The sequence below is a fragment of the Cebidichthys violaceus genome, unplaced genomic scaffold (genome assembly GCF_023349555.1).
Source record: "Cebidichthys violaceus isolate CVI_PGR_0920_01 unplaced genomic scaffold, fCebVio1.0.p SCAF_14, whole genome shotgun sequence".
Classification (NCBI taxonomy): Eukaryota; Metazoa; Chordata; class Actinopteri; order Perciformes; family Stichaeidae; genus Cebidichthys; species Cebidichthys violaceus.
The window spans coordinates 834918-847659 of NW_027176307.1; the positions used below are offsets into that span (position 1 = coordinate 834918).

At 40.0% G+C, this 12742-nt stretch overlaps 1 protein-coding gene across 1 annotated transcript in view; it reads left to right on the forward strand.

The window, feature by feature from the left end:
- The window catches only part of lama2 (laminin, alpha 2), a 145915-nt gene that overhangs the window by 87408 nt on the left and 45765 nt on the right, over positions 1 to 12742 (forward strand). The window contains exons 33-38 of the mRNA XM_068709206.1: positions 270 to 422; positions 4733 to 4857; positions 5098 to 5184; positions 5573 to 5766; positions 9165 to 9307; positions 10743 to 10841. Of these exons, the coding sequence (XP_068565307.1) occupies positions 270 to 422; positions 4733 to 4857; positions 5098 to 5184; positions 5573 to 5766; positions 9165 to 9307; positions 10743 to 10841 (801 nt within the window). The remainder of the gene's footprint in view (positions 1 to 269; positions 423 to 4732; positions 4858 to 5097; positions 5185 to 5572; positions 5767 to 9164; positions 9308 to 10742; positions 10842 to 12742) is intronic.

A 12742-nucleotide genomic window follows, 5' to 3' on the forward strand; every position in this document is an offset into this window, starting at 1 on the left:
ACAGTTGCCTTGAGAAATTACAATTAGGGATAATTATGTGGGTCCATGTGTATAGAGTGTGTGTGTGTGTGTGTGTGTGTGTGTGTGTGTGTGTGTGTGTGTGTACACATATCATGCATTGTGGGGGACTACAGTGGGAACACGTCCTGTCAAACGTGTATCTTTGTCTGTCTTTCAGCTTTAAAAGACTCTTTAAAACATACACAGATTCCCTCGTTCTCCCTTTCATTCTCCCTGTCTGTGTGGTCTGTCTGTCTCTCTGTGTGCAGGAGTGTGCTGCAGGTTTCTACCGTCTTCGCGCCGGTTCCCTGACATCTGCTTCAGCGTCCAGACTGCCAACCGCTGCCGGCATGGGCAGCTGTGTTCAGTGCCAGTGCAGTGGGCACTCTTCCACCTGTGACCCTGAGACATCCATATGCCAGGTAAGTGTGTGTGTGTGTGTGTGTGTGTGTGTGTGTGTGTGTGTGTGTGTGTGTGTGTGTGTTCTGCCACTGGAGACCCTCATAAAGCCATATGCCAGGTAGCTTCTGGAGAAGAGACTGATGTGAAAGAGAGAGAATATAAAGTGTGTGTATGTGTGTGCTGGGGGGGAATGTCAGGTACTGTAATTAGCCCGGCAATAATTAAGGACCCCCTGCTCATTGACATTTTGTGTAATTTCCTCTCCTCTGGATCTGACCCAAAGCTGCAACCTTACTTTTAGAAAGAGGGGAGAACATCTTATCAAAAGATCCACACCTAAAACAAGGCAAAGAAATCTGACCCAGCTGTGACAATAATTTCCAAAATTGTGTTCCATGTTGATTTTCTAACTGTTTAGTTAGATCAGATCACATCCCAGGTGCTAAATTATAAATTCAGAGCGTTCATTTAGCATCAAACAACTATTTGCTATGTAAAGACATAGTGGAGTAACATAGTGCCCACCCTCCTCTTCCTCCTCAGGTAAACACTGATAGCTGTCAGCGCTGTTGCCATTGTTCGCACCTTTAAGCATAGTTTATGGTCGCAATCATGGTCTGCGGGTCGTGAGCGAAGGCTCTCCAAGCGATCGCGCCGCTTGGTCGTGCGCCTCTGAATTTTTCTAACTGATAAAAAACGCAGTTAACATGTATAGGGATTATAAAAAGAAGGACATCTGGTTTTTAGATGCCCTTAAATTCAACATTTAAATATATATTTTGTAGCCAAATCAAATTGTTTACAGGATATTGAACTTTGTTTCTTTCTCATGCATTTAATACTTAACTTCTTTCCTTCCGGAGGTAGTTCGTGAATATGATATATGCGTTTACAGTTAACCACAATTCCTCCTTGACATTGTCAAGGTTGGTTTAAGTCTGTTTTGCCGGTTCCACTCGTCTTCTTGCTTCTTCACAGCACATTGTGTACGCGCTCTGGCATTTTGAAGAATAATGCAACAAAAGCGCATCTGCGGAGCCTCGCGCTAAGGTGCAAAGCGCAAATATATATAGTTGAGAACCGTGTGGAGGCAATCCCTCAATCAAAGATATGCTCTGAATTTGGAATTTAGCACCTTTAAATCGTTATTCATTTATTTACTGCAAGGAAATAAAATGTCAATCTTGTAAAAGAGAACCACCTTCATGTTTGTTTTAATTGATATTTTGTCTGCATGTCTTTCCTAAATCAAACTGGTGGCTTGTGAGCCAAATCTGCACATGTCAGTTGTTAGCTGTTAGCCACTTTCAGCCTTCTCACAATCTGGTCAGTTTTGTAGTCGCCTTCTGAAGGTTTTGACCTCGTGGAGCAGTTGGTCACATGCTGCCAACAGGTCGTCGCTCAGATTTGATCTGTAGAAACCCTGGCAGGCTTAGAGAATGTCACTGTTTTGCTATGAGTTTACATCCATAGAGAAAACTGTTCATAATGTCAGAAAAAATCCATTAATTGAGATTCATTTTGGACAGTTTATGAGAAGCCATTTGACAATGTGGCTTGAATAACCAAATAAATAGGTAGAAGCTGCGGTTTCGTGGAGCCCTCTTTGCACATAAAGTTTAGTATTTTTCTGGAAGACTTGAAATATGCCATGTAGTGCAAGTTGCTCACCATCTATCATTTAACAATTGCAGCACTGTTACACTGCCATGCATGAAATTCAGCTCAATTATTTGTCAAAAGCTTGGAGTGCTGGATTTGGTGTTTGGTCATGATGAAGTGTGACTCTCTGATTACTGACTGAAGAGCATACAAACAGGACAACTAAAAGGATCAGCAATTATGTGAAGTGTTTTTGCAGAGTCTTCACTCTGATTCAATATCATTTGGAACTGTCACCAGCTTAATGGAACATTTTATTCCACTAATAGTATTAATAAAATAGATAAAAATCATGACTGATGTAAACCGCTTTAATGTCATTCCGTTTAAAGGTATAGATTCAAACTTTAACGCCTGAATTTTCATGTTCCATAAGATCACCTGTATGATAGACTCTTATTAGCATCAACGCAGTCAGTTGTGCTCCAACATGGATACCAACATGTTCTTCTTTTCCCCTCCGCTGTTCTCTCCTTTCTAATTATTTTCATTGTTTGTCTTTTCTACTTTTCTGCTAGCTCCTCTCGTCTTTGATCCGCTCTCCTCCCTCCTACTTCTTTTTATTGTTTCTCCCTTCGTCTACTCCTCCTTCTTCTAATTTCCTTGTTTCTTTTATCTGCCCCATTCTCATCCCCTACATTCTCTTCCCTCTCATCCTCAATTATGTATTTACTCATCCTTTGTCTCCTTTCATCACCCCGCCACTCTGTCTTTCACCCTCTCTCATTTTTCTTTGCCCCAGTCTTGCTTTGCACCCCCTCTTCTCTTTCTTTCTCACCTCTCCATAATGTTTCTAGTTTTGCCAATTTGTTTCTCCCCCGTTTTACTTCCCCCCTCGCTCTACTTCCCCCCTCGCTCTTCCCTTGTGTTTGATTTCTGCTTCTCTCTGCCTCCCAGCCATTTTTTCCTCGCCCATTTCCATCTCGCTCTCCATAACAGGCGTCATTAGCATTTTCTAACCGAGCGGGCTAAATTGAAAATGCTAAACGAGTTTGTTTCTGTGGTAATTAGTGGTAACGAGGAACACAGGAAGTTAATGGAAACGACTTGCCTCGTTAGAAGGCGACTTCCTGTTGCACTGATTGAAGCTCCCATTTCAACAAACAAGGCGAACACATAAGACTGAACCCTGGGGATATGACGAGAGAGAGCTGCGTGTTTGTGAACACTATGTAATGTATTTGTGTGAGTTTACGTTCTGTGTGCGTGCGTGTGTTTGTATGATTGAATGCGCAGTCGAGTGTGTGGATGTGTGTTAGTTGGCTATGTGAGCATTCGTGTGTGTGTGTGTTTTTTCGTATGCAGGTCGTTCATATTTTGGAAATGTAGTGTATATTTATATAAACACTGTATTTTGGCATAGTATCCGTCAAAGCTCAAATATTGTAAAATGAGCATAGCCAAAAATAAGCTGAAAATAAACTCAAACATCTCTGGATATGAAACATTTTGGATATAGTTATGGCTGTGTGTGTGTGTGTGTCATTGCACCCTTGTGGCCATCGTCATAACAACAGGTGAGTGAAATCCTGCAAAGTAAATGAGTATTTCGGATTGGCCTGCTCTTATGGAACGAAGCTTAATGAACTCTCTTGACGTGCGAGATCGCACCTGTCAGCTAACAGCTAGCTGGCCGCTGCTGTACACGCTCTCACAGCACCTCATCATGCAGGAGTGGACTGGGCCTCAAAACCATTTATTACTGTGTGTGGACGGCTACGCTTCCTATCAGAAATAGTCCAGTCTAGATATGTGTGTGTGTGTGTGTGTGTGTGTGTGTGTGTGTGTGTGTGTGTGTGTGTGTGAGAGAAGGTCCTACAATGGCTCAGAAAAGAAAAGAGTAATGACTTCCCCGCTGCTCAGCTCTGCAAAAGCAGCTGCGATCACACCGAGTACTTCCCACTGACTGTCCGGATGTGTGAATGTCAATCAACGTTTGTCCTGGAAACTAAAAATCACCTCATGGTTGTTTCGTCTCGGTTGGAAAAAAAAGTAATCTGAGAGGATAGGCAGCTCCCGACTTCGAAGAAATGTCTGTCATCATGTTGTCAAACATTTTACTAATCCTCTCTAAGTTCACCACCTTACAGCGAAGTACACCACTGATTAAAAGTGCTACTAATATCCAGAATTGTGAAGTGAACTGACAGCGAGTTCTTTGTGTGAATCAACCAGTGGTGCGGGGATAATTATCTCACTCGCTAAAAAAGAAAAGCCTCCTCAGCACCACTTTGTCAGTGATCAAGGAGGGGATAATGGGTGACCCCTTCTGTCGTCTTTTCAATTGCTTGTTGTCGACTTCAGATAAATAGACACATACAAGAGATTGTGCACAGCTTAAGAGTTATAGAAATTTCCTCCATTCATTTCTTTTTCTTTTTCTTGCTCAAACAAATCTGCTGTCTTGTTTTTATTGTGCCAGCGGCAATATTCAAATACAACACGCAGATAAAAGTGTAGCTTAACTGCTATTCATTTAACATGAAAATTTGCTTTTTTAAAGATGAAACCCTTTCTGAATAAGCAGAAAGAGTTTATTTTCTGTAATTGTGTTACAGCTGATTATATAAAGTTCACACACAATCAAATTCTGCTTTTAAAACCAACCACAAGGAGGATGGATGAATGTCTTCATAAAGATAACGTTTTATTTTGTGTGTGTGTGTAGAACTGTCAAGGCAACACAGAGGGTGATCGGTGTGAACGCTGCGCTCCGGGATTCTACGGTGTGGTCCGAGGTTTCCATGATGACTGTAAACCGTGCGCCTGTCCCCTCACCAACCCAGAGAACAAGTAAACTTTTGTGTTTATTGATCTCGTTTTTTTTTTTTTTTAATTATCATGAATCAATCATGTATCATGTTGTCATATTTCCATGTCATTCTCTAAAGTATATTTATGTTTTTGTTATTTTTTTGTTATTATATTTCTGTTATTTTCTCAGCATTTGTAAAAGCATTAAGATATTTATTATATGTTCAGTGGAAGTATTTTCATGTGTTTTCCGTGGAAAATCGATCCGTCCGTGTCTAGTTTCAGTCCAACCTGTGTAACGGAGGGATATGATGACTACCGATGTACAGCCTGTCCTGAGGGATATGAGGGTAAACGCTGTGAGAGGTGAGACACACACAGAAAATCAGAATCCTCCTCTGATAATTTCAAACAAGATCAACTTAGAAATCATACATTCTTTATATGTTACATGGCAATGAATCACTTGCACAAGACATTGACAATGACAATACTGAGGTGCTTTTGGAATACAAGGTGAAACATTTGATGGGGTCTGGATTGTGTGTGTGTGTGTGTGTGTGTGTGTGTGTGTGTGTGTGTGTGTGTGTGTGTGTGTGTGTGTGTGTGTGTGTGTGTATACAAGTGTGAGGTGCTGGTAAAAAAAAACACAACTCACTTAGTGTCTTTATATGTTCAGACACAAATGGGAACTTTTTAGATTTAAGCCAATTGTAGTTAACTCTGTCCTTCTTTCCATGATCCACCTGTCCAGGTGTGCTACTGGTTACCATGGTAACCCGCAGATGCCAGGCGGCCGCTGCGAGGAGTGTAAGTGTTCCTTATGGGGGGCGCTGCCTGGACCATGTGACCCTGTCACAGGCCAATGCCGCTGCACGGTCGGGGCATCGGGGAAGTCGTGTGACCAGTGCATGGACAGGCATGTGTGTGGACCAGCTGGGATCATCTGTAAGACTAACACACAGCTTTTTATTTAATCCACTGTTGGTGTTCCTTTTTGTTTGTTGGCCTTCTCTTCATTCAGGGCATCTGCAGGTTGAAATATCCGGCGTATATTAAAGGACCAGTGTGAAGGATTTAGTGGCATCTATTGGCGACGTTGCAGATTGCAACAAACTGAATTCCCAGACCAGGTCATGTGGTCTGAATTATGAAGCATGACTAATACCAATAATACAAATCGAAATTGTAGAAACTGAAATCATAAAGCCCTCTTTGATAAGTCTTCAATAACAGAAGCTACAACAAAAGGAGCCCAGAACGTACCTTTAGCAGATCATCGCAAAAAGAAGAGCACATTGGGGAAGTTTGAAAGTGTCTTTAGATTACTGAAGCTACAGACATCCACTTTCTATTTTCCTCAATTCTATCCTCTCTGGTGGCCCACCACCCAGCATTGTTGTGATTTTTGCTTTATTTCGGCGATGAAGTGCAAATGAGCAGTCAAAGCCCTTTTCTCCGGTTGCCATGGGAGATGGCAGAAGTCAGATTCAAGTCATTTAGAAAATAATTTCAATGTCATTTGGAGCTAATTTAAACGTAATATGACCATAATGGCAGGGCCAATTCGGTGCCATTAGCATGCCTTGAGCTAAGAGAATATAGAATAAAAGGTTGTAAGACGGAGCCCACTGTGAAATTGCCGCTGTCGGGACAGAAAGGGAAATTGCTCGCTCAGGTCTTGATGTGTACAGTTACAAAGCGTGTGCTCATAAATTGGCAGTGCAAGAGCCGCAGTGCACCCTGACACCGAACCGGTCGCCTCCACATCCAGAATAGAATCACGCGTCCTGATGGTTTACGTTAAGTGGAGTGATCAGACCGCTGTTCACTTGTTGAAGAGTGATTGCACTCTACGTGTTGCCTCTTTCTCCCAAACGCAACCAAGCGCTTTGGGAGTCGGCAGTCTTGAATGAGGGAAATGCAGGTATCTCCCACATGTACTGATGAATCATCATTTAGTTCAAAATGCAATTAGTTATTTCAGGGTGAAACGTTCACTAAGTATTGTGACTTAAGCTACTACTCAAATACATTTTCTAATCAAAAGAAGAAAAAAGAACCATATGTCGTTTGTACATGATTTTGTATATTTCATTGAAATGTAAACGATGTAAAACCTAGATTTAAATTCAACAAACGATGTGTTGCCATTTGATCTTGACATGTGCTGTATTTGACGTCTACATCGTGTCTAAATATAAGTTAACTAAACTACATTGTTTACATTTCCAACTGTCAAAATGAGTATACAGAAACATAGTGTCCAAAACACAACGTGGACAAACTCACACTAACCATGATGCAAGGTAAGTTGGTGCACAATAAACACATAAATGGCGCAGTAACACTCATGATACCAAACCCAAACTGCAGGAAACAAAGTACAAGAGATACCCAACCTGAAGCAAACTATTTTCTAGATGCAGAGATTAAACCAAACGTTCAAGAGCTGTAAGTTACTGTCTGAGGAACACAGGCACAGCTGGGTATTTTTGCGTTCATATGTTGTGCATGTTTGTATTTTCAGTGTGAAGCATGAGTATAATAAACTAAGATAAGATATACTTTATTGTCCCCCAGGGACATTTTTCTTGGGCACCAAGCCGCTGCATCACAATCCACATGCATGCATAGAACATAAATCATACATACACTCATGCATAAACATGCTTAAATACACATGTCGACAGTAGTTAAGAATAATAAAACCAGCTGTGATCAACACAGATAATACATAATCAAGTCACAATATATTAGCCCCCAATAATATCATATATAATACTAGTTGTTCCTATTTAATAATTTCATGGAGGGTGGAATACTCTGAGCATAAAATAATCCTTTACATGGGGTTTACTTGAGCCCTTTGTGGGGCTTCTAGCCTCTATGGTTGTGATAATAAATCATTATATTCTGTACATTTTCTATACTGTGAGGTAAAAATGTGATGATGTGCATCATTGGACAGAAAAATGTACATTCCGGTGGCATGAACAGCTCTTCAGCTTAATCCTTTACAGCTCTCAGCCCACGAGTCTAATGACTTTGTGTTGTGTTAGAGGTCTGTGGCCATCACTCTAGGAGCTACTGTAACTTTTAAACATTCAAAACTCCCAATTCAAAACTCACATCTTTGAGGTGAAAAAAATGAAGTCCACCATTTTTGTGTTTTCCTCTCAACTTCTTATAGAGGAAGAACTCAGCTATCCATTTTGAAGAAATTTAAATGTGAAGGATTTTCATTTAAATAAATGTCTGTTAAATCACTATATCTATTGCCGAATGAGCAATCATAGTGGTGGTTGAGCCTATGACCCACTGATGAAAGCCCTTCTATTTGCAGTGTTACAAACTGGGTGTAAACTGGGTGTATGTATGTGTATGTATGGGAACAGTCATAAGCAGGTCTCTCTGAGAAGTGAGATCCAAAAAAACACACCTGCAATTACGGCTTCACGCCATAGGGTCTGCAAAAAAGAATGAAACAAAGATCCTCCAGATATTAACTTTAATTTAAGTAGATTGTTTAGTCTTTGAAAGTAACGCCATTTAGTTGAAACGTACACCATCTTTTGTGAACTCCTCAGAAGAGGAGTAAGAAAGACGCTAATCTGGTCGAGACGTTGCAGAGACAGGCAACCAACCAGCGCCACAGAGAAATTCTTGAATGGCTTGGATTTGACAAACGGCTATTTACTCCCACACACAATGTATTGTACATTTACTGTACCTGTGTGCGTGTGTGTGTATGCATGTGACTGCATGAATGCATTAGTGTATTTGTGTGTTGTTTGTTTTGTCAGAGATTGATTGAGTAAAAACTGTTTTTATTTTATTTAATTCATCTTTGATTTCCCTTGTCAGAAATTTTAATTTCTACAATAAATCAGCTTCGGGCTACAGAGGAGAAGAGAAATTCACACACGCATTATAAAGAGGAATGTGTACGCTCCCATTCGAGTGAATCCCCTGGTGTGTTTGTGCTGTGTACTTTGTGTGTTTTTAGCCTGCAGTGTGTGCTCATAATAGGTGCTTTCGCCTCTCTGTGCTGAATTTCATGCACCGGCAGCCCTGTCTTTCTGATGCCAGAGTCACTTAAACGCAAAAACACAAGCAAGTCACTACGATCATGTATTTACAGACAGCGAAACACACACAGTAGCAAAAAATACACACATTTCTTTTATTTTTTCTCCTTTTTTTCTCCTTTTTTTCGAACTGCAGAAGTATCAACATGTACACTCCAAAACCAATCACACCGTCTGTAAACCTCGCTAATAGATTTAGTTGGCCTCATTGCACCCTAGCTGTGTTTAAATGTGTGTTTGTATTTGTTTCTCCAGCCTGTGATGATGAGTGCTCGGGTCTCTTGATCAGCGATATGGACCGCCTGTATCGCATCATCACTGATGTCACCCTGACCACACCCCTCCCACCACCGTATAAAGTGTTGTACCGCTTCGAGAACATGACCGAGGAACTCAAGGTAAAATATGTCTCTACAGGTGGCTGGAAACAACATTTTCAATCATGTTTTAACTCATGTCCAAATGATGAACTCATGTCTTTAATTGATCTTTGGCTTAACCCCGCTCCCATCAGTCACTGCTGATACAGCCGTCGAGTTTTAATTTGTTGGTCAGCTGACAGTATATAGTTTACAATGTTTACAGGTTTAACGATCCAAATTATGACAGTTGTTTATGAAACTGATTCCTCCATGTGAGAGAGGAGAAGACAAAATGAGGCTTCTTATTTATAAACTGCGACCGGCGATTTTGCCGGCTAAATTGACAAGTAGCTGGCAGATTAACATCATATTAACTGTAGTTAGCTACATTATATTAGCTATAGTTAGCTACATTATATTAACTGTAGTTAGCTACATCATATTAACTGTAGTTAGCTACATCATATTAACTGTAGTTAGCTACATTATATTAACTGTAGTTAGCTACATTATATTAACTATAGTTAGCTACATTATATTAACTGTAGTTATCTACATTATATTAACTGTAGTTAGCTACATCATATTAACTGTAGTTAGCTACATCATATTAACTGTAGTTAGCTACATCATATTAACTGTAGTTAGCTACATTATATTAACTGTAGTTAGCTACATTATATTAACTATAGTTAGCTACATTATATTAACTGTAGTTATCTACATTATATTAACTATAGTTATATACATTATATTAACTGTAGTTAGCTACATTATATTAACTATAGTTAGCTACATTATATTAACTATAGTTAGCTACATTATATTAACTGTAGTTAGCTACATTATATTAACTATAGTTAGCTACATTATATTAACTGTAGTTATCTACATTATATTAACTATAGTTATATACATTATATTAACTGTAGTTAGCTACATTATATTAACTATAGTTGGCTACATTATATTAACTGTAGTTAGCTACATTATATTAACTATAGTTAGCTACCTATCTAATTAAGTGAACCGTAGCTTCATGTGTTGGTTGGAAACACTGCCACTGGCTGACTTTGTATTGTTCCCAGCTGACTTGTTTCAAACAAACTGTAAATAAGAAGTGAAAGTCACTTTGACTTCGTGAAATGAAACGACTTGGTTTGTAGCCTTACAATGCCTTTCACCATGTTTCCAATGACTTGTTCATATCTTTGTTCTCACTATAACTATAACTAGATCACTAGAACTATGCCACTATCATGTTTACTGTGACATAATTCAAATACATTGAGTTTTATATGTTAGATATGTTTTCTATAAAGATAAAATGTCTTGCCTCCTGCCCTCCCTTGCTCATCCTCTTCTTTTTGGCTCTACAGCACAGAGCCAGACAGTTCAAAAGCCTAGCCGTGGGCCAAAATGTGTCAGACATTCTCTATAATTCCTTCATCCCTCTGTTTCTCTCCTGCAGCACATGCTGTCACCTCAGAAAGCTCCGGAGAGATTACTGCAACTGGCCGACTCCAACCTTGGATCACTGGTCGTTGAGATGGACCAACTACACAGCAGGGTACGGAGACTTTTGTTTTTCTTTTGGCTCGACTTAAGTCGCTGTCGCTGTCTGTCTTCCTTTCTCTCTTTGTCTGTCTTGCGGCCTTTTTCTCTGTCTCTCTCTAAAATAACGAGATGCAGCAAATAAAGACTGGCGGGGAGTCAGATCATAGTTAAGGGCAGCAATAATGTACAAAGAACGGCAAAGACACACGTCTTGTCACTTCTACAACAAGCTGGGTATTGGAATAGAGACTACACAAAAAGCAGTCTATGCAGTAGCCAGCTGCATCGACATAGAAGCAGTACAGAAACAAATTCAACCACTTTTCTACAATGTTGAAACCAGTAAGACTGTTAGAGGGATCTGTGACATATTTGAATACAGAGACCACCAGTTAACCACCTGGGCAACGGAGAAATAATGACACAATGGAACCCTGGGTACCATACCCGGATTAACCAGCCATGGGCCCCGGAGTAGAAATAAGATCGTGGGCCGCCATTAACTCCTGCAATACCACTGAACACCAGCTTTGCAGTGTGGTTGCAGTGTGGTTATTTGGTTATTAAATGCATTTAGGAATATGTAAGCACAAAACTGATATTATGAAAGTCTCAAAACTTTTCTTCTTAATGAACAAAAGTTATGTTTACATTTACTTGTCTACGCCAGCAACTGTCAATGAGCAGAATGACATGAAACCAATGACAAGAACTTAATGGACCCGTTTTCAGTGGGTCTTTGCCTGAATTAAAAAAAATAAAAAAATCCTGTGCTTTTATTTTGTAGGGGATTTTTAATGCAGCGGAGTTATTCACACTCCTGAACAGTATTTGGCGTTAATGCCTTGTAATGCTAATAGACACCCATTTCACAGTATAGAAGAACACCCACAAAGTTTGTTTTCATGCTAATTGAGCAAAATGCAAGTATGACACCGACTACATGAGAGATGGATTTGCACCATCTTTTCACTAAATACATTTGAGAAGTAAAAAATTTGGGTCGCGACTTAATTAAGGGGTGATGGTGGGTCCCGCAGCCAGACCAGTTGAGAACCACTGGTTTAGAACACCACAGGGCCCTTATTGTGACAGTTTGTATCATACTTCAATAGTGTATAAAGCAAGTTTTCAACAAACAAAATAGAGTTGAACCTTTCAGGGTCCCTGGGTAGACATGAATAACAACAGAATATGAAAGGATTTGGCTCTAGATCAGGATTGGGATCATAAATCGTGATAAGGTCATCCCTAGTAATGACTGAGGCTCATGCATTTCCAAATGTTAATGAGTCAGAGGCTCTTAGGGGCCCCTTCGGCTAAGGATCCTGTGCCTGGTAATCCAATTCTGAAATCCGTGCATGAAAGCATTTCAAGAACTTTTATGTTTTTGCGTCAAACATATTCACTCAAAAGCATTTTGAGTTTTTCTCTTCGCCCTCGTACAAAATACAACAATCAACACAAACTTTTTGTTTTTTTACTTCACAATTTTTTGAGTCACAGTTATGTCTCTAAAAGGAGTTAACCTGAATAGAAAAAAAAAAATCTTGAGCTGAGGGGGTCTACAAGTGCCAAGCGGAGAAAAAGAACACTCTCATTCACGCTGTCAAGCTGCACCCTTTTAGGGACCGGGGCCTTGACATTTGTTGACAGCGAGGCTATCATCCACACCCCATCACACACATTCTCACTCCCACACACACACACACACACACACACACACACACACACATGCACACCAACGAAAATGATATAGCAAAGCCTTGTCAAATAACAACAATAATGACCTGCTCTTTCTTTCTGTACGTGTGTGTAAGTATCTTCGGATGTGTCTGTCTCTCATTCTCCTGTTGTGTGAGTGGGGGGGAGTGTTCATTTAGACAAGAAAAATAGAGGGTAAACAGACTGAAC